Source organism: Pogoniulus pusillus, chromosome 6, assembly GCF_015220805.1.
Source record: "Pogoniulus pusillus isolate bPogPus1 chromosome 6, bPogPus1.pri, whole genome shotgun sequence".
NCBI classification, from domain to species: domain Eukaryota; kingdom Metazoa; phylum Chordata; class Aves; order Piciformes; family Lybiidae; genus Pogoniulus; species Pogoniulus pusillus.
Genome location: NC_087269.1, coordinates 12141700 through 12168355, shown reverse-complemented (window position 1 = coordinate 12168355; position 26656 = coordinate 12141700). Strand labels below are relative to the sequence as shown.

At 41.9% G+C, this 26656-nt stretch overlaps 1 protein-coding gene across 1 annotated transcript in view; it reads left to right on the top strand.

Moving 5' to 3' along the window:
- The window catches only part of SORCS3 (sortilin related VPS10 domain containing receptor 3), a 354871-nt gene that overhangs the window by 239854 nt on the left and 88361 nt on the right, over positions 1-26656 (top strand). The window contains exons 6-7 of the mRNA XM_064144433.1: positions 7348-7412; positions 15608-15726. Of these exons, the coding sequence (XP_064000503.1) occupies positions 7348-7412; positions 15608-15726 (184 nt within the window). The remainder of the gene's footprint in view (positions 1-7347; positions 7413-15607; positions 15727-26656) is intronic.

Here is a 26656-nt window from a genome sequence, read left to right as displayed (position 1 = left end):
CTTGCCTCTGCTGCTGGCCCTTTCAAACCTTGGCAGGGCTGTAAGGATCTTTATCTTTGTGGCCACACATATTTTCCAGTTAATTAAAAAAAAAAAAATATCCAACCAACCGAAAAAACACCAAAAACCCCAAACAAAGGTTATGTTTATGGGAGTTTCTAGGTCAGGAATAAATGCCAGAGGACTGTAAAGACCTATTATCTGGATGACAACTAGACTCAGAACTATTTATACTTAGTTTTTGGTATTAGCATACAGGGAAAGGAAAACACATGAATCAACAGCAGCTTTGTTCTGTTGATAAATATGCTTTAAAGGTTTTCTGAGACTCAGTGGCATTTCTTTCCCATTGCTGTGAATTTCAGTGATATGGAGAGTCACCTTTTATGTACGGTGAAGAGAAAGGAAATGTTTCTGTGCACAGCAAAGCCTGCTGTCTTGTGTGGATTCTTTAGTGATTGGTGACATGGTTGAGTCCAAATGTCAGCTTTTACCTCAAAGAGAGGATTAATTTGGACCACTTTCCTCTTCCTGGCCTGCTGTATCTATGAAACACCTGTGTGTGGTAGCAGCTATGTAGTTCTGGAACCCACAGGTAATTTAATGGGTTTAGACATGCAGCAGGTAGTGGGGATGAAATGCTGAAATGCAAGTGGGTAAGTACATATACACACGTAGGGAAACACATGCAGGTGCTGTGAACACCTTGAGTTTTGTTTCCTGTGAGATGCTAGGCAGAACATCTCCTTCACATTCATTGGGACTTCTTTAGAAAGGATTGGCTTTTCTGAAAAGAAATTAGCTGAGAACAGACACTTGGCAGTTAGTTTGCATTATCTTGAAAGCTAAGTCTTACAATTACTTCTGCCAATGTCCAGAATTGTAGCATCACAGAAATTAGCACTGGAAAAGATGTAGCAAGTAGCAAGAACCTGGCTAAGACACTACTTTACTGTACCTTGCTGCCCAGCTTTTTTTCCAAGCTTCATTTGAAATATGCTATGCAAGGAGGTTTTGTCCATAACTCTTCTGAGACTTCATCACATCTTAACCCATCCAGCAGCATCTCCTTCTCTTCAGCCACAGAGAATGGTACTGTATTTATGAATTCAATTAATACATTTTCCCCCCCAACAGTTCAACATTTATATCTCTTAACCAGGGCAGTTTTATGCCATATTGTCAACCTGGGGTGTATGCAGCTTGTGTGCACATTGACAGACTTAATGCTTGAGCTAGTTACAGACTTGACTGAAGTAAATAACAGATGAACATACAGAATCCCCTTGACCATCTGAAGGTAACTGCAGTTACTGATACCTAGGCAAATGTGATGCCATAACAGATGGAGCAGGTAGCCTGTTGGCTGTTTGCCTGTGTTGGAGAGCTATGTATAATTTAGCAACAGTGCTATGTGAAAAGATCCAAATCAGTCGAGCAGGAATTGTATGGATCAGTTTCCACTCCATCTGCCCACACAGAGGTGGCCCTTTTGTTGCTTGGACGAGTTATCTCATGCACTACTAGCCTGGTACCATATAGGAGTGGTCACTTCTGGGGTGGGATACAATTACAGTTGCAACAGAATAGTTGGCAACATCCACTGATTTGACTGCAGTTGCCCATAGCAAGAGGATATGCTTTTTTCCCCCTTAATGCACAATAAATGTTGTTGTTCTTTCCCATTTCTACTCCTTACCTGCTGTAGAACATCCTGATAAGCAGTTTCTTCCATTCCTTTATGTGAGGAATGACAATTGTTTTCAGCCTAACAATCCATCCTGCAAAAATCAGTTTCTAAGTCTTGGAGAAATCTCAATCTGTTTTAAAAGTTTTGAAACCATATTTGAAGCCAGAGCTGGTGAATGCCATATTGATTGGTCAGAAAATAGACACACCCCTGGCAAAAAATCTCTATCTAGGAACTTCCAGGCCAAAGTTGAAAGGCTGATCCCTGAGACTAGAATTTTTACCTTGCTGTAAATCCTTAACACAAAAGTTGCTTTTATTCAGAGATACCCATTTTCACCTCCCATTTATTCTCTATTCAAGGTTTAGGAAGCAAGGATCAACAGTAGACAGTCTAAATTGCTCATCATTTTTGATCTAAGATGTTAGAGTAACAATGTCAATGCTGTCCTTGATGAGTAGAAAATGGGTAGAAAATAGCATAAAAATTATTTATTCCATGGAAAGGCAGTAGAGCTGGTTGGAAACTCTGAGCTAAGGTGTGCAGTAGGCAAGTAACCCAGAAAGTCTGTGTATTTCCTTTTTCCTTTCTATTTTTTTTTTAGTATGCTTACATTTTTAGTGTTGAACTATATACTGTCTCATGGACACACTTCAGCAATACCTACTTACAATATAGAACAGTGTTTTCCCTGCCCTTTTTGTTTGCACTCACTCCCAGTTTGAGAACTATTAACAGAGCAGTTGAGTAAATGTGAATCCATGCATAATGCTCTTCCTTCAAGATAGAGGTAAAGATCCTGCCAGGATTCACCCTCAGTTTTGAGGAACACACAATCTTCTTCTAAAAATAAAGGAGTATCTTGTAAAAATCAAGAGCAACCAGATGAACAAAACCTGAAAACCAGCAGCAGAAGACAGAGAAAAAGTAACCATTGCTTTTTTCCTAATGGGGTTTGGAGGTAATTTGAATTCTTGAGTGGCCAGTGATGCTGTGCTGGCTGCAATAGTGGCTGCAGGCTCCACATTTCACAAACTGCCTTTGCAGCAGTCAGGGAACATGTCAGCAGGGAAAAAAAATGACCTTTTCTGTCACTTCTGCCTGCATCCTTTCATCATTTTTTCATCTGAGTGGTGATAAATGAATAGGGATTGTGGAAGATGTTGATTTAGCATGATTTCTCACAGCAAGAGCGCCTTTTTTTCCTCCCCCATGGCTCTCTGGAGTTTGTGCTCATATAAAACACAAGAGCTGAGCTGGGCATGGAGCCTGAGGTGTGACCATGTGGCAGGAAAATTGTTTTCAAACTGAGCTTAGGCTTCTGAGTATTAGTAAATGTTTTCTTTTTTTTCATTGTAAGCCTGTGAAATAGAGCTGTTAGCCAAGCAGAGAGTCATGAAACCCCTTCCCAGTCACCCCATTCTGTGGGCTACACTTGATTGTAGAGGGTATGCAAGGAAGTGGTAAATTAAGTGATACTGACCTCTTTCCTCATCATACTGGAATGGGCTGCCCAGGGAGGTGGTGGAGTCGCCGTCCCTGGGGCAGTTCAAGGCAAGGTTGGACATGGCACTTGGTGCCATGGTCTAGCCTTGAGCTCTGTGGTAAAGGGTTGGACTTGATGATCTGTGAGGTCTCTTCCAACCCTGATGATACTGTGATACTTTAACTGCTCAAGTAGTTTTGAGCAGTACAGATTCACAGTGCATTGGGTTGGAAGGAAGCCCCAAGGGTCATCTTGTCCAATACCTCTGCAGTCATCTCCAGCTAGATCAGGCTGCCCAGGGCCACATTGATCTGATCTTGAATGTCTCTAGGGACAAGGTCTCAGCCACATCCCTAGGCAACCTGTTTTGTTCCATTATTTTATCACTCCCATTGCGAAGAACTTCTTCCTTATGTCTAACCTGAATCTATTCTGCTCCAGTATAAAACTCTTGTCCCTTGCCCCTTGTCACTCCACACCCTTCTAAAAAGTCCTTCCCCAGCCTTCCCGTAGGTTCCCTTCAGATATTGAAATGAAAGGTCCCCACAGAGCCTTTTCTTCTCCAGGCTGAAGTGCTCCAATTCTTTCAGCCTGTCTTTATAGGGGAGGTCTTCCTTATGTTCCTCAGAGAGGTAATGCATGAGGAAACATAAAGCTGTGAAGTTGTTTCTTCTTGTTTTGTTGCCACTTTTGTATTGCCGGACTAGAGAAGTTGTAGTGAGTTCTCAAGACCAAAAAAAATTACTAGACAGGATAAAGGAATAGCTTTACAGTCTGTTGGTGCATTCTTGTAGCTTATGCTCCAGGACCTGCGTTCACATCTTGTTCTTTCCACTGCCTGACTTTTTTGTGTTCTTCAGGAAAAGCTTCTCCAGACACATGATGAGAGACCATTACTGAAAATACTTGGATTGAAGAGTGAGGGCTCTGCACAGCAAAGCTGTGTTCTTTGCTAGGGGGAACAAATGTGAGGCAAGGAATGAAGAAACAGTGTTGATTGGGGATTTGTTTTGTGGTCAAAGTCTTTGATACAAGACAGTGTCTTTGTTTGGGGGAAGGAAGAATGACCAATGCATCACTTTATAGACTTGTTATCTGCAGGCAGGTAACAGGAGCTTGCCTTGCTTTTGGGTTGCAGGAGATTGCTTTGTAAGCTTTCCTGCTTGAAGTACAGTATTCAGCAAGTAGAGGAGTGCTGTATGCTGGTCTGTTTCTTCATTATCATTGTTCTGGAAGGAACTATCAGCGTTGTCAAAAATAATTAGGGAAACAAGTATATGGCACTGAGAAGGAACTTCAGGCTAGAATGCCATGTTTCAGGAGACTCCTGTCATCCCCTAGTGCTCACTTAATAAGCATTATGAGTAGATCCACGAGCTTGTATATGCAAATGCACAGTGGTAATGAGTATTTTGGATTTTGTTTGGCAATACTTAGTTTCCTTCTAATTATATTCCCTTTTGAAATTAATAGTGCTGTAGCAAACTGATGTCTCTTATTACCTAGTCCAGGAATAGGTTTACCTCATTTCTGCTGGAAAAGGCACAGTGCCCCATCTGTCTGGATGGGAGACACCCAGGAGGTGTCAAGGGGAGCAGGTGAGGGAGCCTGGCATTGTGGTGCTGAGACACAGCAAATTGCTGTGGCTAGAAGTCTGATATCTGGCCTGAAAGAATGCAAACTCCAGGATGAAGACTAGATTGAAATAGGAAGATTGTTGGGAAGGGCTGTGGGGCGGGTCCCTATCATGTTTGTCTATCTGTACCTAAACTGTTTCCTTTAATAAAGTTGTGATAGAGAGATAATGTTAGGAAGCATGGACCCATGTCTGTATTGGCATTTCAGAGACAAGGGACATAATGATGAATTTAACAACATTTAGGGCTACTTACAGGCAAAGAAGGCCAATGATATCCTGGGGAGTATTAGAAAGAGGGTGCTTAATAGGTTGAGAGAGGTTCTCCTCCCTTCCCACTCTGCCCTGATGAGGCCACATCTGGAATATTGTGTCCAGTTCTGGGCCCTTTGGTTCAAGAAGACCTCAGGGAACTGCTTGAAAGAGTCCATTGCAGAGCCACAAAGATGATTAAAGGAGTGGAACATCTTCCTTATGAGGAAAGGCTTAGAGAGCAGGGTCTCATTAGCTTGGAGAAGCGGAGACTGAGGGGGGACCTCATTCATGTTTATGAAGATGTGAAGGATGAGTGGTGGGAGGATAGAGCCAGGCTCTTATCAGAAATGCCCAACAATAGGACAAGGGACAATGAGTGCAAGCTGGAGCACAGAAGGGTCCGTGTGAACATCAGGAAAAAAACATCATTGTGAGGGTGACAGAGCACTGGAACAGGCTGACCAGAGAGGTTGTGGAGTCACTGCCTCTGGAGATATTCAGAACCTGCCTGGACACATTCCTGTATGACCTCCTTTAAGTGATCTTGCCCTGGCAAGGGATTGGACTCCATGATCTTTTGAATTTTCTTCCAACCTCTAACATTCTGTGATTCTGGGGATTGCTATGGACTAGAAAGATGTGTGCCCTTTCTCTATATATACTAGGAAATAATGATGCTGCACACCATAATGTGTTTCACTGTCAATTTAAGGAATTGCTATTTGTCCTACTGTCACTTTTAACTGTGTCCAGATATTTGGAAGATCTGACCCTGATAATTACACAGGCACAGCTACACAGGCCCCGTTCTGGCATCCTTACTGATAAAAGACTGCACCTTCTTTCTTGTGGACTCACCCTGAAACTGATGGTAGCGATTAAAGAGCGGACTATTTCTCATTGGGAGTAGAATGATGAAAGCTCTGCCTGTATGGCTTTGTTTTGTTGTGTTGAGGTTTTCTGGCCACAATTCCCAGTGTGTTGTGGACAGAGTTGCTATTGATGAGGTGCTCTAGTTAACAACCAGTGCCAGTTTTAGTCACCTACACAGTGGGTCATAATCTAGTTGTTTTGGCATTTGAAGCACTGACTGATCGTAGCCGAACTCTGGTGCATTTGTATGTTTGTCATTGCTTCAGTCACTGTGTTTTTTTGGCATCCACAAAAATATATCAGAGCATCAGTACTTTTTCCCCCCCTTTCTTTCTTTTCTTTTTTTCTTCTCTTTAATGTTTTAGCTGTGGATGCCCCAAGGATGAAAGCAGTGAAAGATTGTGATAAAAGTGTTTCAGAACATTAGGGAATTGTGAATGTTGGCTGGCTCGGAGTGAATCTATTATTTACAGTCTACTGTATCAAATTCAGCTTCCACCAAATTAGAAACTGATTTTTGTCGCTGTCCCTTTTTAATCTAACTCTTTGGTTAACTCAGGAGATGCATAAATCACGTGGACATGTATAGATTATTTCTTTTTCCCCTGTCAGCCATTGCTAGAACTAGATGTTCATCTCCCAGTCATTCTTATCAGACAGGACACTAATAATAACATTTCTGCTCTGGACTTGACTTTCCCTCTGCTAGAGGAAAAGTTATCTTTGTGGTTTACCTTACATAACTGTCTTAGGGAATAAAGTAAGAACACACAGGAAAATTTGACTTGAGGTGCTTGAGTTGCACCTACTGAGATTCAAGAAACTCATCATGCCTTGTTCCATGATTATCAAAGACTATGGCATAAGGTCATGAGGTGAATAATGAATGTTTTCTCCTCATTTTGTAATTGGAACTTTACAATACATATGTGCATCACTGGTTTTCTTTGAAGATGGGGAAGCAGGTAAATAATATCAAAATTGTCTAGCAAATCAGGAGGAAATGAAGAAACTAAACTCAGTCTCTCATTCGCTCTTTAGCCAAGTAAAAGTAATTTTTGATTTGCTGTCTGTAGCCAGAAGGCTGCTGTGCTCTTGTCTTTCCTTCAGCATCAAAACACATCTCTGCTTTTATTAGATGTTGGAACCAGCTTACCTTGCCATCACAAGAAGATCGCTGTAGTCTTGTAGGCAGGTTCACTCACTAGCAGCTAAGAGGGTGTCTCTCTTAAAGGTTAGTACATGGCTGCTGAGAACGGGCTGTGTAGGAACACAAAGGAGACATAGGAGGTAGACACATGCTGTGTGTCAGCGGTAGACTTGAACTGCTTTTGTTTTCACTCTCTGTGAGTCTGATTATAGCCTTTCATCTAACTGGCTCTCTTCTCTCTCTCTCTTTCCTCCCAGGTCAGTGAGTGGTTTGGACAAAGAGCCTGACTTTGTGCACATGGAAGCCCAGACACCTGATGGATGTGAGTGCTGCAGCCAGTGCTGAAAAGGCCATCTTTGACTGAAGAATGGAGTGGGACGGGAAACTCACTTTACACATTTGTCTCTCCATGTACATTTTAATTGACAGGAAAGATATGGGTCATGGTGTTTGATGTTAGACACATTCTCATCCTTAGCCTCTGAGGGGAAATCCTGAGGCCTCAGATCTTGTTTCTGTTACGGCTGGGCAGGAGCACTATCTGTTGGGCTGAAGAGCCTTTCTAATTGTTTTACCTGAATCATAAAGACCAGGGCTACTAGCACTGAACAGTAGACCTGTGCATTTCCAGAGGTGTTCAGAACTGGATTGTAGCTGAGAATTTGAGAAGTTATCTCCAGTCAGACTTCTCTGCCCCAGGTACCTTTTGTCTCATGTTGAAAGGATTTTTCAGTTTTCACTTATGATATATGAATAGGTGCTCCATATCAAAATGTGACATAGCTTGAAAAGGTGCCTGGATGTGAAGTAAGAAATAGGGGGAAAAAAAATTATTCTTAACCCCTCACTGAAACTAACCTAGTCACATTTGCAGTAGAAAGGATTTAAACTCCAGCAAAAGGACAGTAAATATTGGAAGTAAGTTAACTTTTCCCACCACTCACTCCAAAGTGTTTTAAATACTTCTCCCAAGAACTACAGCATGGTAATGCATCTGCTTCTGGGGAGGAGACAGATTTATTCCAGCTCAGTGCCACACATCAATGGGACATGTGTCCTCTTTACACTACAGGGACAGTAGAAAAGCAGCATAGGGCTGGGGTTGTAGAGGATTTCTGAGGAAAACGCCTAGGTTTTGTTGGTTGCAAACTTTTTCTGCTTTTCTCTGTTTTAGTCAAGTGCTGTGTAGGCCAGATGCTGTGTGAACAAGCTCCTGTCTATCAGGAAAGCTTCTCTCAGGCTGTGGATCTTCTAAAAATCACTCATTGGCCTCCCACTGCTATTTAGTGATGGCAGCTGAATAAACAACCAGGCAATAAAAGCTTGAGGGTGACAGTTCTTTGTTGAATAGGTGGAAAAAGCAAAACTGTCTGGCAGGTAGATGGGCAAGGCAGAGAGGCTTCTTCAGTGCCTTTGCTGTTGTATGTGCTATTGCAGAGATGCTGGGAGAAGTGGGCAAAAGCAAATGAAAAGCAGCAAGTAAGCAAGCCTACTGCTGATGGAATCTATTTTCAAACAAAGTTTAAGCTTACTCACCCAGCTATTCGAATATTGGATTTGTTGAGGATGTAGCTGTTCATTTGGAAGATTTGCCTCCAGTTTGCAGACAACTCTCTTCCTTCAGGTCTTGTTTGCTTGAGGGTTTGCTGTTTGCCTTTGTTTTAATGAATAAATTCAGCATTTTGAAATTGGCAGTTGAGGATTTCAGTGCAAGTCAGACATAATTAGGAGAGTCAGCAAAAACAGGGCCATTGCAAGCTGTTGTCCCAGCAGACAGCAGGCAAAAACAAGACCTGGTGGATTCTGCTGGTCCTGCTGACATGTCCTGCTGAGAGACCCCACCAAGTGGAATCCTCTTCCAGCCAAGCACAGCACAAACAGACCATATTCCTTCAATTAGGCTTTTTAATGCTTAAAATGGTATTAGTTTGTGTTACAAAGCATCGACTGCCTCAAAGCTATGGCCCTACCTGGTGTGAAATGGTGCAGCTCTGTGTACTTAGGAGTGGGAGGCTGAACTGTTCTCCTGGTTGACTATAACCAAAATGGGCTTGCATGCTCTCAGTGAAATGGCTGAGGCACTTATACCTGCTGGAAAAATGGGCCTCTGCAGGTTATTTCCTCTTTATCAGAAAATTTCTGATGAAAGTTTTCCTTTTCAGGGCAGGCTTTTTAAATGCCTCTTAGATCAGTCTGGTGGCTCAGACGCTTCTTTTGTGAGCTAACAGACATAGATTTGAGTGTTCCCATTGCTTAGTTCATTTCAGGGACAAGAATCCATCCCTTCAATGTCCCTAGCCACTTGAACAGTATGTGATGCTTCTAGAAGGGGCATTTGTCTTTCCTCTTTTATTTTCCTCCATGATTTTTATTTAAAGAAATAATAAAAGGGAGGAGAAGGGAAGTGGTATTTAGGAATAGACTCCTGAACTTGATTTTTTTAATTCATTTTCTTTTTTACTTTCCTTTTGGCAGTAATGGGACTCAAGAACCTATCTAATGCCCATGCAGACACTGGAGACTAAAATACTCTCTGTGGCTAGGAACAGATGGCAGGGCCTGTTAGAATCTCACTCATCCATTAATGAGTCAGGGCTATGAATAAGCTCATGGAGGTGAAGGTTCTATCCACAGCTCTTGTGTGTCCTCCGATACATTTTGGCCCATGATTTTTCCCTGTCCAGTCATTAGGAAAGGTAAGGATCTCTGAAAAAAACTTGCCTCCTTGCCTAGTCTTCCTGAATATTTACAAGTTACTGCTAATTCTTATGCCTATCTGATCTCAAGCTTTTCCTGTCTTTTGTAGCAGATGAAGTTTTTCACATTTTTTTGACATCTTGGCAGAGCTGTTGTGCAGAATAATAATCTAGGCTTGCAATTTTAAATTATAAAAACATGTAGGGGCCTTGGGCATTGTACTTTCTGCCTGGGTGTAATAGGCAGCAGCAAGGACAGGGTTGGATGCAAGGGAATTATTACAAATACACTGACACAAGCACTCACCAGCACTCCTGGGAAGGATACATTAAACTTTCTGATGTTTAGTGAGATAATCTTCCCCTGACTCAGAGATGCAGTAAACAGTATTTTAATTAAAGGGGGAAAAGGTGGAGGGAAACCTAACCAGAAAGATAGAACAGGGTAACAAATTCCTGGGGAATAATTTACAGTCCTGTCTACATTTCTAGATCCTTTTTTCCTTCAGGGGAAGAGTTGTCAAGGCTAGCTATTTTTTCTCTATCTCCCATGGTAACCTTCACTGTCAGTTTATGATTTTAAGTCTTGCCTGACACCAGGACTTGACTTAAGCTGAGCCAATCTGCCAATGGAACTTATTTCCATTAGCTGGCCTTCTCTCCATTAATCATGATGGCCCACCCATGGCTCCTTATAGCTTCCTTGTTAATGCTGTCAGAAAGGGGCAGGTTCTGCTGTCTTATGTCTCCATAAATCATAGAATCATTTTGGTTGGGGAAAAAACCTTTGAAATCATCAAGTCTAACCATTATCTAACTCCAACTCTGGTGCTAAACCATGTCCCTTAGCACCACACCTATGTGTCTTTAAAACACTTCCAGGGGTGGCAATTATACCACTTCCCTGGGGAGTCTTATTGCAGTGTTTGATAACCCTTTCAGTGAAGAATTTTCCTCTAATACCCAATCTAAACCTCTCCTGGTGTAACTTGAAGCCAGTTCCTCTTGTCCTAAGTCACAGTAACATTCACATAAGCCTACCCTTTGTAGCCTTCAGCGTAGTGACAGGTCTGCTGTTTCTGTGTCTCATAAGACACCACATATTTAGGTATTACTCACCAGAGAGAGCCTCTTCTTCATCTGCTTTCTGATGTGGCTGCAATGTCTGATGGGCAAAGAAGAAACTTAGCACCCTGTCTTATTTCATTGTCAACTTGCTAGAGAGAAGGGATGCTGGATAGGCTGGAGAGATGGGCCTAGACAAACCTCATGAAATGCAACAAGGTCAAGTATAAGGTCCTGTGTCTGGGTCAGCGCAATCCCAAGCACAAATCCAGGCTGGATGGTGAATGGCTGAAGAGCAACCCTGAGGAAAAAGACCTGAGGGTCTGGGTTGATGAAAGCCTTAACATGCACATGCAGTCCAGACAGCAGCTGTGTGCTGGCCTGCATCAAGAGAAGTGTGGCCAGCAAGGCAAGGGAGGTGATTCTCTTCATTTACTCTGCTCTTGTCAGATCCCAACTGGAGTACTGTGTGAAGTTCTGGAGCCCCCAGCACAAGAACGTCAAACTGTTGGAGCGAGTCCATAGGAGGGCCATGAAGATGATCAGAGGGCTGGAGCAGTCCTGCTATGAGGACAGGCTACAAGAGCTGGGGCTCTTCAGCCTGGAGAAGAGAAGGCTTTGAGGAGACCATGTAGCGGCCTTCCAGTATCTGGAGGGGGTGTACAAGAAAGCTGAGGAGGGACTATTTACAAGGTTTTGTAATGATAGGGTAAGGAGTAATGGGTCTAAACTGGCAGAGGGAAGATTTAAACTAGATGTGAGGAAAAAGTTCTTTCCAGTGAGAGTGGTGGGACACTGGAACAGGTTGCCCGGGGAGGCTGTGGATGCTCCCTTCCTGGAAGTGTTCAAGGCTAGATTGGATGAGTCTTTGCTTGACCTGTTCTAGTGGGAGGTGTCTCTTCCTATGGTGGAGGGGTGGAAATAGATGATCTTTGAGGTCCCTTCCAACCTAAACCATTCTACAGTTCTATGATTTTATCACTGAAAATGTCAAGAAATTGTTTCAATTCTGTCACTTCTAAAAAAAGGTTAAAAATACACTGTTAATTAGCAATGGGGAGGTGGTTTGAGCTCTTCCACTGAAGAATGACTGGACATCTGAGAAAGCCATTCCCTAATCCTAAGTGAGAGAAGTTGGTGGGAAGGGTTTGTGCCTCCAGGCCACTTGGTGCCCATGTTGCCTCATTCACAGATGGGCTAAGAAAGTAACTGGATGTTGGTTTATTAGCAAGAGAAGTTTTTGAGGCTAAGAAATAGGCAGCTCTTTTGCAGTGGAACATAAGGAAAAGGAACACCCAACAAAAAACCAAACCAAAACCCCAAAGCTCCAAGCCAAGACACCCAAATCCTCTAATTTGTGTTGCATGAGATGATACACAAATTGGAAATAATTCCCAAATAGAAGCTGACCTTTGTTAGGGATACATCTCCCAGTGACTGGTAGTCAAGGCTTTAAAGGCACATGCCACCTGCCTCTCTGGGCAGCAGTCCTTTTGTCATTGTGGCAGTGCAAAACAGGGCTGAAAAAATAACCCTGTTCAGAAAAGAGGAAGATAACAGCTTAGAAGTTAGGATGTTCCCTTTTCTCTTAATTGACATTTTTTGTTGAGAAGCTCTGTACTTACTGTATACAGGAGGATGTGATCACAGGGTGTTAGGGGTTGGAAGGGACCTCTGGAGATCTTTGAGTCCAACTCCCCTGCTAGAGCAGGGCCATAGCATTTAATGCAAGCCACACAGGAATGCATACAGATGGGACTTGAAAGTCTCCACAGAAGGAGACTCCACAACCTCTACTGGGGAAGCCTGTTCTAGTGCTTACAGTAAAAAAGTTCTTCCTCATGTTGAGGTGGAACTTCCTGTGCTGTAGTTTATATCCATTGCCCCTTGTCCTATCACAGAGTGCAGTTGAGAAGAGGCTGTCTCTGTCTCTTCCTTCCTGACACCCAACCTTCAGATATTTATAGACATTGATTAGATCTCCTCTGCAGACTAAACAGCCCCAGGTCTCTTAGCCTTTCCTCAAACGACGGTGCTCCAGTCCCTTAATCATCCTTATTCTCTGAATGAGACTATAGCTCATGAAGGTATAATATCCTTCAAAAAGCCTGAGCATGGATTTGGGGTTGTTTCTTGCTTCCACCTGCAAACAAACGTGAGCTGAGTGTTTTTGCTTTTTAACCTGATTTTTTAAAGCATACTTTAAAAGGATTTTTTTTTTCATTTCTTTGTAGGGCAACAGAAAAAAAAAAGCAACTTGAACTTATTTTGTTGTCCAAGGGCAGAGAGGTTTGAAGATGGGTATTCTGTGTCTTTTTTGTCCCCCTTTTTTTATAGGCCATGTGTTGTAAAATATATGAAAATAAGCAAAAAGGAGATAAAATGGAAAAAAGGGTAGTGAGCAACCCCAACCTCCCCCCTTCTCCACCACCATTTTCCTGTGAATATTAATCAGGTGCCATGCTTTGAGTATATTTGATTGCTGGTGTAACACACTCGAAATGACACATTTCCCAATAGGCAGGAAGCTAGTTGTCATGTCAACACTTGTGATTTATTTGCATTTATTTGTGACAGGTTTTTATTCCTCTTCCCATTCTGTCACTCAGCAGCAGCAAATTACACCCTTTTTGGAGGGATAAGAATATCTAGGCAACTGTGTGGGGAAAATATAACAGAGGGAACAAGCTTCTAAAAATATGACTCCTGACCTCTCCTCCTTGTCGTGCCTAATTTTAGTGCTACCTCAAAGAAGAAGTCAGGGCTCTTTGGGTAGCATGGCAGTGTATAAGACCCTCTTATTTTCTTAGAAGTTGCTTTTATCCATTGCAAGGATGTCTCAGATTCAACACTGAGGAGGTAGATATCAGCTTTGAAGCAAGTGCATGTGTGCTAGCTGATCAAGAACCTTAATTTGCCCCATCTGAGGGTATGACCTCTCTACTGTTGCTGATATTTTGTACTGGAAGAAAGCACAGGTCCAATAGTCCAGTTGCTTGGCACTATCTCTAGGTCAGATATTTTTCACCATACACTTTAATTACCTCCAGATACTCTGAGCTGGCATCAGCAACAATTTCTGCTGCTTTAGCATCATCAGTGGGACTGTTTTCATTACTGCACCAGATCTGTGCAACTGCTCTGAATCAGCCATGTATCCCTTATTAATCTGGAATTCCCACTGCATCAACCCAGAGCCAGGGCTGCAGCCTTTAAACATGCACTTTCAGGCATGCAATAGGACATGAACTTTTATTAGATTAAAGCTCGGTTGTAAGCTGTGACTTTTGAAAGGTAATATCTTATGAAAAAAATATTATTTTTATCAGTGTCTCTGACTTGCATTCTTATGAGTCTGTTGGCAGGATGAGGCTATGGAAGGGGAAACTACCAGTTTATGCATCTTGTCTTTGAATCTGGGAAGGCAGTTAGCTGAGTATCAAAGGATTTGAGTTGCGCCCTGCAGTGCTTTTCACTGAACCTTGTTTGGCTGTCACTGTAAAGACACAGGCTAAGGACAAGAGCAGGTTTCATGAGATGGAGAATCCTCTAAGCAGCTTTCCTAGGCTAGTTACTCTTTTCAAACTTCTCTTTTATCCTTTTGAGCTACATTTAACTAGATCCTTGTTAAGAGGTGCAGCTGTGACCTAAAATCATTGCAACAGGCTCACTCCAGCCCTTATAAACTCAGTTTTCTTCACTGATGGTCTATGTTCAACCTTTGCAGAAAAGTGAACAAGAGAATGAATCTAAGAAGCCAGTGGAAATCCCACAGTGTAAAAGATATGACCCTTTTATCACTGCAGCTGTCACCTTAATTGTATTTTCATTTTTTCCCTAATTTGCAGTTTTCAGAAGAGCAGTTGCAAGGCAAAGATGGCATATTTAAATTACATATAGCCAGAGACACATTACCTTGATTGCTTTGTTTCATGAGATACTTTACTAGCTCAAGTGAAACAGCACTTAGTCCTCTATAACCCCTGTCAACTTGCTGGAGGTGAGCACATATCTTCCTGCCTCTCTGAGCAACTTTCTTTTCGTCTGCCTTTGCCTTATGTCTTCCTCATGTCCCTTACCTTCTTTCAAGCATTGACAGTGGCTGACAAAGGTGTCCTATTAGTGTGATGGTCTTCTCATCTTCTCTCTAGACAGAAGCATTTGATGCCTCTTGCAGTGCATATGACTACTTTTGAACCTCCCCAGCCACTCATGCTATTTCACGTCCACGGCATTTTCATGGCTTAGTCTGAGTTTATTATAAATACTTGTCATTTTCACAGCAAAAGAGTGGAGTTCTGGGCTTTTTTGTCCTCCTTCTGTGTTACTATCACAATTAAAACCAGTAATCAAGGATAGAATATTTCACAAGGAGGATGAAGATCTAATTCTCAGCATAGTAGCAAAATCATAATGTTACTTGGGTGGCTTTTGGAATCTTCATCTTCTGCTCTGTATGGTCTCATCATCAGTTTTCAGATGCATTTACAATTTGTACCCTCCATTCACGGTTTGAACTCCAATCTCCTAAGGGATGCTTGCACAATGCAGAAAGGGAATAGTGGGTGTGGAAGCTAGATGAATTCCTGACTCCAGAGAGTAGGAGAATTTAAAAGTGGGAGGTAGAGCATGCAATAGCATCTATGTAATTGGACACAAGTTTAGGATTTCCTTTTCTTTTGAGCTGCTAATGACATTTGCAGACATCAGGCTCCTACCTGGGTAGTTCTCATGTGTACATCTTCTCCCATTACAGACACTCACTATCTGACCTGTCGGATCCAAGAGTGCTCGGAGACCAAAAGGAGTAGACCATTTTCACGATCCATTGACATCAGCTCCCTTGTTGTTCAGGATGAATATATCTTCATCCAGGTATGTTGGCTTGATACAAATGTAATATGAATTCTACTTGTTTTTTCTATGCAAGAGAGGAAACATATTCTTAGGACAAGTGTATAAGACTGCAAGTCATAAGAGCTGGGAGTCCATACCTGCCTATTATAAATTAGCTATGCAGTCTGGGAAAAAAACAGTTGCTCTGTCCATTCATCACTTGTCTCCTGGTGAATCTGATATATTTTGGATGTTCATTCCTCAATAATCATAATAATCTATGGATTTCAGAGAAGCTCTAACTTGCTCTTGTTGTGGCTACTTGAAAAATACAAAGAGGCTATGTGTGAGTGATCATTGTTACAAATGGAGGGTTTTGTGCTGATGTGACAAGTAATGGTAGTGGTGCAAAGGAAGATTTGCAGTGGGTGGTAAAAGAGCAGAGATTGGCAAAAGGTTATAGGGCAGCTTCTGAGTGGAACATGGCTGTAAATTTGTCAGATAGTTGAGGGTGATTTTGGAGATGAAGAGAAAGTGACAGGAACTGAATAAGAAACTACTTGGTTTTGAGATTTTCTGGGACTCAAGGAGCTGGATGGGAGAAGGCTATCTCCCCCCATTTCATACTTGTGGAAGTGTGAGATTGAATAGTACAGTATGGAAGAACACCTCCTGAAGCTGTGCTGTTTGGGTGAATACTGAGAGCCAGGCTGCAGTGATTCCAGGTTGTAGAAAGCTCAGGAGACACAATGATTACAGACGTGAGGATGTGAACTGCCTGTCACCAGTGCTGAAGAGGGAGAGTATGATGAGATGAGATGACATGAGATGGAGCTTAGATCCAAGGGTTAGAGAAAAGACATACACTTCCCTTTTTGAGTAAGACTGGGTTATGCATAGCTTCAATTTTACTTTTCTCATGGCAAAATTTTTCTTAAATGTATCCAAATTAGAAGAAAATTCTGCTCTGTTTATTGTGAAATTTTCATGGAAGTGGGAGTTTAAATGGTAATGGCTGATAACTCAGTGCTGGGATTAAGTGGAGGACTGAATCCCCATGACCTGGTAAGACCATCATATGAATACTACATGCACTTGAGTAACACTGGCAGACTTCTCCTGTGAGCAAGGTGGTCTGCTGCTCTGGAGATGGCCAATTACTGTGATCACATAGCACAGCTCCCCATGAAACTGAGTTTGCTACCACTTCCTTTGGCATCATAGGAAGACAGAATCACAGAATCACTCAGGTTGGAACAGATCCTTAGGACCACCAAGTCTAACCAATATCCCTACTCTGCAAGGTTCACCCTAAGCCATATCCTCAAGCACCACATCCAAATGAATTTTAAACATATCCAGGGTTGGTAACTCAACCACCTCCCTGGGCAGCCCATTCCAATGCCTCACCACTTTTGCTGTGAAAAAATTTTCCCCAATATCCAGCCTAAACCTACCCAGTCACAAACTTGCTACTAGAAAACACAGAGAACATAGCTTTTGCAGCTCTGTAAGTCACAGTTTGACTACAGGCAATGGCTTTCCACTTGATAAATGCTCTGCCTTCCAAGCAGTAAAGAGAGACTCAATCTGGCAGTTTGTGGCTGTGGGTATTGTGGAACATCCAATTCTTTTAAGGCTAGCATGAGGCCTTACAGACATTTCTCATTCCATAGCTCCCACCTGTGTTAAACCAAGACTGCTGTGTTTAGAACCTTGGGGTCACAGTGAGGACATCTGCCAGGTGCATACCTTCCTCTCTCAAATTAGCGGTGAGCAGTTAAAAGCTAATAGCTGACAATTGGCTGCTTCCAGTTAAAGTGTGTGCGTGTGTGTGCACATACAATGACACACATGTGTGCACATGGAATACTATAAGTGCTTTGATTGCCCTTAGCAGTGTTTTATTACAGTTTAATGGATGTTTGCTCACATTAACAAAACAAACAAATAAACCTACTGAACATTGCTGCTGCTTTAGTGTATAGGGTTAACACTCCTGGGGAGTGACCCTGAACCTGACCCTAGGGGTCTTGGCCCCTCCTCAGGGGTGGGCCACACTCCAGGTGATGGTTAGCCCACTCCCCCCCACTTCCTGCGGTATAAAAGAGGAGCACTTCCTGCTCCTCACTCTCTTGCTCGTTCCTCCTCTACCTGCGTTCATGATCACACACACACTGATACTGCATACCAGCCACGAGGCAGAGACACCATCACACACTCGGGTTGTATCCATCCCTGTTTTGTATTTTGCTGTTTTCCCTTCCTTATCCTTTGTAAACTCCCCTACCTCCAATCCCTTTTTTTCTAAGTTATTGTTAAACTTTTCCTTTTTAACTTCCAAATCGAGTGAGATTGATTTATTGGGGTGTCCCTACCTCTTATCTCTCTCCCTGTCTTTTGGGGAAAGGAGGGGGAGGAGGGGAGGGCACTCTATAAACTCTATAAATTCTATAAATTGTCATTGGGTCTACCAAATTTATAAGAGTCTCTGGGAACTTGCATTTGAACCCAAGACATTTAGGCAGGAGGCTCTCCCTTTCACATTACTTTCCCTCATTTTTTTGTTTAATATCACACTTGCAGGCTTTGTGACTATCCAGCAGCCTGTCGTAAGTGGCTGCAGAAGCTGGGCATGGCTTGAGTACATGCAGTCCTTGAGTAACACACAGACACTTCAGATTCACAGCACACACTGCAAGCTGAAGGTGTGTTAAATCCACCATGTCCAGCATATGGTTGCTGGGCTATGCAGAGTTTGCTCAGTACATATGTAGGAGTGCTGATATGTCCTGAATGTATTAGTTTCACAAGCCATGTGATGTAGCTGCCTATTATGGGATATGTCAGATTGACTGTGTGTGCAGTGTCTCATGCATATCATTCTGTCTGGATAATCTTGGACAGAATTACAGGAGCCAGCTCTTTTGAATTTCAAATATTAGACAGAGATGAATAAATAAATATCAAATTAAATTTTAAGAACCTGGAGAGGTTTAATAGCTGCACAAAGGATGGCTGCATGATCTGTCTGTGCTGGAACTAATCAGAAGTAGTGTCTTGGGGTACAGAAAGGAATTAATTTCTTTTAACTTTTGTCATGAAAAAAGTGGGTTCTTAGTCTAAATCAGTTACCTGTGTTCTTTTAAAGGGAATGGAGAGATCAAAACCTTCAGGGGCAGTATCTCTTGTACCTAAGGCAGGATGGGATGGGTCTCTCTGAATATGCCTTTCTCATTAATATTAGAAGGAATCTAAATATGGCTTAGAGAAGATCCCTAAATTTTGGCAGCTAAAATTAGGGAAGATGAATCCCAGCTATGGATGTCAATGTTTTAGATTATCTGTATGCAGTTATTTACTTGTGTATATCCATTCTAACCAAGTTGATGAACAGATCTGTACTGTAATATTATTGGGAACCATTAACCTGTGTAACTGTGCACTCAAAGCAAATGTGCTACTATGATGCATAATGGATAGGGAAAGAAGAATATGGAATATGTTACAGTGCCATTATAAATCACTGATTCCTTATCATGTGCAATGCTGTTGTGCAGCACTTCTGAAAGGATCTTGCAGAACTGCAGTGCACAGAAAAAAATATGAGAATGATTCTATGCTTGGAAAAAAAAATTGCCCATGAAGAGAGTTTGGAAAGACTGGGACTGGTTACCAGGCAAAAGAAATAAATAACATAGCACATGATGAACAAATGTAAGAGGTAATGAAGAAGGAAGGAAGAAATAGCTACTGAGAGAGAGAAGGCAGAAGGTGTATGAATAAAACACTAGGTGATCATTCTGGATTTATTGACTGACTTTGTTTGATTGACTGATAGCCATTTAAGAATGGCCAGCACATCACTAACACTGGATAAATTGCAAATATTGATACATGAAGAGAAAATTCTCTCCTCTGTTGTGTGTTTAAGTTTTCATTCAGTTCACAGGGAGTGCCTTGATGTAGCCAGGAGCCAGTATCACCATCATCTTTTATGGTCAATACTTAAAATTCATATAGCTTGCAGAGTAGGTTTTTTATATGGGGGAAAACCTTGGAATATGTCTGAATTTGTTTGCTCTAACAAGAAGAAATTAATTTGAGGAGCAGCTTTCCCATTAAGGTCAGTTCCAGCTGTCTTCAATCACACAGCTGTGCATTAGTGGAGCCCATGCTTTCTCTACAGCTGTAATATGCCATTCCCTACAGTTGTCCCACACTTTCCATTATTGGTGCCTTCCAGTGTAGGCTACTCAGAGGATATCATCAAATTTAGCCAACAACCTACAACTGCCTGTAAGATTACCTGAACTGCCCCAATGCTCTCATGTTCAGAGCCTACATTACAAATCCCACTGGCCAGAGATTGTCTTTTATGTAAGAATCTAGTGTACTGATATTTTGGAGAATTCCTATGGTGAAAATGAATCACAGCAGAATTCTGGGGATTTTTCTTTTTTCAAGCATGTCTTGTATCAGGTTTTCTAATGGAATTGCTCAAATTGCTCCAAAGAGTTCACAAGGCTTTAATGAAAATGGGGATTATTTTTCAGGAAATTCTGGTTTGAGTGGGAAAGCACTGTTTGGAGAAGGGCTTCTTATTTTCTGTAATTAAACAAATTATGTAGAGTTACTTAGTTCTTTAAAGACTAAAGAAAAGAGGAGGATTGATCTTTACCAATAGATGAAGACTTTGCTTTTAAAGTACATGAAAGCGTGAGCAAATGTTATCACTTACTGCAGGGAGTGAGGAGAATCAGGGCCAAAAAACTCCCAGTACAGTGTTGCATGTTTGTAGTGATCTAAGAAGTCCTAAGAGAGTATGAACAAGGAACTCAGCTTAGCTCTTTGATCGTGTTTTCTGCAGAAAGCAGTGGTTTTGTGGACAAGCCTATAGCTGCCCATAGAGAGGTAATTATTACTGACTTAAAGTAGCTGTTCTCAGCTACCCAAAGGCTGTGCCTAAACTGTTGCAGGTGCAATAGCTCAGTTGTTCTGCTGGGTGGCTGGAGTCCCATGATGGATGAGCTTGGCCACTAGTGAGTACTAATGTTGTTCCTAGTGCACTGGTGCAGACTCATGGAAGGACTCTCTTTTCACAGAGAACCCTAGGTATCAGGACAGGGCCAATAATTATTTGTGGTATAAACACATGTGGCAGTCCTGCTGTTCACAGAATCACAAAACATTAGAGGTTGGAAAGGACCTCCAGAGATCATAAAGGCCAACCCCCCTGCCAAAGCAGGATCCCCTAGCATAGTTCTCATAGGAAGTGTCCAGGCAGGTTTTGAAAGTCTCCAGGGAAAGAGAATCCACAACCCCTCTGGGCAGCCTGTTCCAGTGCTCTGTCACCCTCACTGTAAAGAAGTTTCTCCTCATGTTGAGCTTAAACCTTCTGTGTCCCGGTTTGTATCCATTGCTCCTTGTCTTATTGCTGCTGACCACTGAAAAGAGATTAGCCTCATCCACTTGACACCCACCTCTCAGATATTTGTATACATTGATGAGATCTCTCAGTCTTCTCCAGTCTAAACAGACCCAGGTTTTTCATTCTCTCTCCATAGGGGAGATGCTCAAGTCCCCAAATCATCCCTGTGGCTCTCTGCTGGACTCTTTCCAGCAGGTCCCTTTCTCTCCTGAACTGGGGAGCCCAAAACTGTGCACAGTATTCTAGGTGTGGTCTTACCAGGGCTGACTAGAGGAGGAGAAGAACCTCCCTAGACCTACTGGCCACACTTTTCATAATGTGCCTCAGGATGCCATTGGCTCTCTTGGCCACAAGGGCACATTGCAGTTACAGTACTGGTGGCCTCGGCATGTGAGACGAAGTTTACAGGGAGAGGTAGGTTTTTTTTTGTGTGAGATTAGAATTAGCAGAGTTAGAAAGGGGGCATGTAAGCTTTGGGCATGCTCATGAGATCCTAAGGGACTTGAGGAGGGAGCTGGTCCCTGAAAGTTGCCTTGTCTTTTTCTTTTTCCCCCCAGCTGTAAATGTAAATCTCATAAAACATGTTTCCTCTCTCTATTAATCTTGTGTTTTCTGTGTGTAAACCCTTCAGTGTGAGGCTTTCCACCAAGAGGTCATACCAGTCTAGTTCAGCATCCAGGTAACAGTGTCCTCATTCCTCCCTTAAACTTCTGTCCCTCTGGCAGCCCTTGAAGACCCTCAAAGTAACTGACATTTTTGATTTGTACTGGCTGTAAGTCAGTGCAGAGGTGTCTGGATAGGAGATCAATAGCTATCCTGTTTGGGTTTTATGTCTTTATTTTTCTCTGGAATGGTACAGATTCTGCTATCATAACAGAGTGCAGCTGAAGTCAATCTGAAATGTAGCTCAGACTCTCAGCACTTTCCACAGCAGTGACAAAGCTACTGGGTATGGAAGACTTCTCTGAGATTTAGAAACTGATACCTGGTTTGAATTTGGAGGTGATGCCTGCTGTCTCTAGCAGGCCAAAGAAATGTCTTTCGAAGTGGACACTCTCAGATCTGCCTTTGACTGGTGGTCTAACTTCATAAGGACAAGGAACAACATCTGCAGGGTCTGACTGAGAAGGACTAGCTGTTTGCTTCCAACCCTGCTCCATTTCCACTTTAAATGGGAAGATTTCTGCACCATTAACCAGACAGTAGTGGTGAAAGGCAGTACATTATAAGTTTCCAAGGCCTTTAAAGAGTGAGAATGTGCCACTTCCTTTTTCTGTTCCCATGGCATAATTTATCAAGGGGTCTAATTGCAGGCTGATATTCATAAGAGGGTCTTAACTTTCACCTGTTCCCTCCTGCCATTTCTCCTCTTGGGAAGCCTTCTTGGCAGCTTTCTCTGGTGTTTCATTTGTGATTCAGTCTCCTAGGAACTGAACGTCTCTCTCTTGACTTCACATTCTGTCAGGTCAGTTTGTCCTGGAACATATGATGGTCTCATGTCCAGAAAGCTAACCTGCTCTGGAAGGCACCTTTTATTTTTGAGGTTGATGTGATGAAGGAGGAAAGCAGTGTGAGGGGAGCTGGGAAGAGAGAGTGAGTCTTGGCTGTGGTTTATACTCATCCTGAATGCAATGGGGTCTACAGCAGTGCTGTTTAGAAGTAGGGGGCGTTAGTTATTTGCAGCTTGCACTTGCAGCATTGTGGGAGCAGCTGCAGTTGCTATAGATGGCAGGAATTCCACATGGAAAGTCAAAATGCTCTTCTTTGGTACTCAAGTATCTGGCTTTTCTTTGTCCTCTCAATCCATTTAGCACTTAGAAGACTTTTACTTAATTCAGAGTTGCACGTTAGGGCAGAATCTCAGCCTGCTCACTAGCATGAAGAGCAAACCCATCTCCAGATGTTGTTGTGTGGTGCAGCTAAGTGGTACTCTTACAACACCTGTCTGAATAATGCCTCTGGCTCAGAGGAGAAAACTCTTTTGCCAAAAGCAGAAGCCAATTCAGTCTTCTTTTGCACCAGTCTCCTTAAAACATACACAGATGTCAGTATTCATTCCTAATCACTGGTAGCTTCTTATAGAACCTGTGGTTAATATTGCCTTTTTGGATGCCTGGAGCATCATCAGAATGTGTCCAGAAATTTCAGCTGAAGTTGTTTGATGGAAAATTGTTTTTCTTTTCAGAATATTCCTTTGGGGTGTTTGCTTTGTTTTGTTTGTTTGTTTGTTAGGGGAATTTTTGGTTGTATTTTTTTGTGGTTGCGAGGTTTTGTTGGGATGTTTTGGTTTATTACTTTTTTAATTGTCTGAGTCAAATTCTGGTTTTGTCAAAGTGAATATATTTATAAGAATATTTTTTTTCCAGGCTCAGTAAAAGTAAAAAGTCATTAATAACCTTAGAACTGGAGTAGGGGAACATTTCTCTTTAAGGTTTTATAGAGGAAAATAAAAGGGTCCTAATTCTATAAGCTAAATATGTCTAAGCTTAGCTCAGAGCGGTTTATTACTTTTATTACTGTTGCTGGTTGCAGCTGTGGTTGTTTAGGAAAACCTGGAAGTGCTTACGTTTTGTAGGACATAAGTGTGTGTTTCAAGTTTATTGGGTATTTCAGGCTAGGATAAAAGAGCATATTTGCTAAAGTCAGTTACCAGGTGAGTAGATTTCAGCCAGCAGCCACAACTGGGATGATGCCACTTCACGTGGATTCTTGACTTCAGTTTGCGAGCTGTCAATTGAATAATTTCTAAGTAGAATTTGGAAGAAGTACATTTCTTCTGGAATAGCAAAAGAAAAATAAAGGTTTTCTTTTATTTTTTTTCCTTTTTTCTTTTTTTTTCTTTTAATGTGAAACTTCTCAGCAGTGAAACAACCTAGAAAGGGAGAAATTAAACTTTCATTTCCTGGTCTAGAGCCTTCTTTTTGTTTTCGTAGATGCTAAATACACCATGTTCAAATATAAATTTCTTTCCTTTGTTTTTTAACTAGGAGCCAAAGGTCTTAATAGAAATCAATTCATGCAATTTATTTTTAACTTCACCCTGCTTAGCTACGATTGATTTTTATCTTTGCGATCGATGGTAGATAAAAAGACTTGATGGGACAATGGAGCACTTTCCAACTTGTAGGGTTTGGTCTTTCAGTCTTTTATTGAAGAAATCATTAAAAGCTTATTATGAAACTAATAGGATGAAGATGTTTAACTGATGTACATGATTACACCTGTTTTACTGGTGAATAATGCCTGGCTATAGCTGATCACCTCTTGTTCCTGTTTAAAATGCTAGATGATATTTCAGTGGGGGAAATTAATCTATAGAGATGAAAGAAAGTGCATCCAAAGTGCTAGTTAAAAGCTTTTACAGCAAGAGAAGCTGTAAATAGGTAGTGACTTTCCTCTTCACTGCTGGATGTTTTTCATCCATTTCTAGCACTGTTTCATCTTTGCTGTGCTGAATATCAGAACCTTAACATATGCTAATAAAAAATAACATTTTCCTTCACTTATTTGTCTTTATTTATTGTATGTCTGGGGGGTCCTTTTGTGCTTGTCATGGCTTTAGTTGGATCTGTTGATGAGTATTTGATCCCATGCTGATGTCATGCTAGCTTTAAAATGAAAGTGCTGGCCTGAGCAAAGTATCATGTCAGGTAGTAATGGGTCTAAGGGGAATGGAGCAAAGCTAGAAACGGGTAGATTCAGACTGGATGTTAGGAAGAAGTTCTTCACCATGAGAGTGGTGAGACCCTGGAAGCGGTTGCTCAGGGAGGTGGTGGAAGCCCCATCCCTGGAGGTGTTTAAGGCCAGGCTGGATGAAGCTGATCTAGTGTGAGGTGTCCCTTCCCATGGCAGGGGGGATTGAAGCTATATGATCCTTGTGGTTCCTTCCAACCCTGACTGATTCTAGGATTCTATGATCATGAGGCTTGGAGGATGAGAATGAAGCATTGTGCACTCTGGTCTACAAAATGTCTTTACATTGTGGGACTTCATAACTCATTGTGCTTGCTTTCCAAACTCTTTTAGATGACATGGGGCTTTTTTGTTTGTTCAATATTTTTTGTTGAGATGAATATCTATTAGAAAAAAAAAAGGGAAGAAAATTTGCTTTTAAAGAACTATATTCAATCATTACTATGAGGAATGACTTGGTGTGTTTCTAGACATTCCACAGAAATTACAGAGATTAATAAATTCCATGACAAATTTTCTGTGATTCTCCACAGCCTTGTGATGTATTTGTTGTCTATATTTGGTGTTGTCTGTCCTATTGCAGGTCAGGAAGGGTTGTGAGCCAGGATACTGAAACTTTAAGAGCTTTTAAAGAGAGAATTCTCAGAGAGAAAGAAGACTGTGATCTTACTAGTGCTTATGAAGACTGGATCTTACCAATACTTATAAATATGTAAAGAGTGGATGTCAAGAGAATGGGGTGGTAGGATGAGTGATAGTACAAGGGACAATGGGCACAAACTAGAGGACAGGAAGTTCCACAGAATCACTGAAACACTCATATTGGAAGAGACCCTCAGGACTACCCTACTCTACAAGGTTCACCCTAAACCATATCCCCAAGCACCGCATCCAAATGACTTTTAAACAGATCCAGGGTTGATGACTCAACCATCTTCCTGGGTAGCCCATTCCAAAGCCTGACCACTCTTTCTATGAAAAAAATTTCCATATGTCCAGTCTAAACCTACCCAGTTGCAGCTTGAGGCCATTCCCTCTTAGAAGAGACCAGCACCAGCCTCTCCACAACATCCTTTCAGGTAGCTGTAGACAGCAATGAGGTCTCTTCTCAGCCTCTTTTTCAAATTAAACAGCTCCAGCTCCTTCAGTTGCTCTTAGTAAGACTTATTCTTTAAGCCCTTCCCCAGCTTTGTTGCCCTCCTCTGCACTCTCTCCAGCACCTCAACATCCCTCTTATAATGAAGTGCCCAAAACTGAACACAGTATTTGAGGTGTGATCTCACCAGAGCTGAGTACAAGGGGGCAATCACTTAAATGCAAGAAAAAAAGTAATTCCTTTGAGGGCAATGGAGCACTGGAATGGGCTTCCCAGAAAGACTGTGGAGTTAAAAACTCTCCTGAACACCTTCTTGTGAAACCTGATCTAGGTGAACTTGCTTTAGCAGAAGGGTTGAACTAGATGAACCCCAGGGGTTTCTTCCAGCTCCTACCATTCTGTGATTCTGTTTCTAAGTGCCAGCTTTTTTACATGAGACCAGACTTTTGTCTTGAAACAAAACGAGGAAGCATTGAATAAAGGTATTAGATCATGAGTGGAGGGAGGAAGAAAGAACAAAGGTTAGGAAAGACAGATGTGTTTAATGACAAACCCATTTGTCCAAAGGAATCATTTCCACTGGCCAGAAGCCCAATTAAACACATAAAGTAGAATTCCAGCAAAACAGATTAATGACCCAGTCATTAGCAAAGGAGAAGGAAAAAGACAAGCCCAGCTAATTCTGTACTGAGCATGACAGATGAGCTCACAGCAAATAATTGGGTGGCATTCATCAAATGTGAACTAAA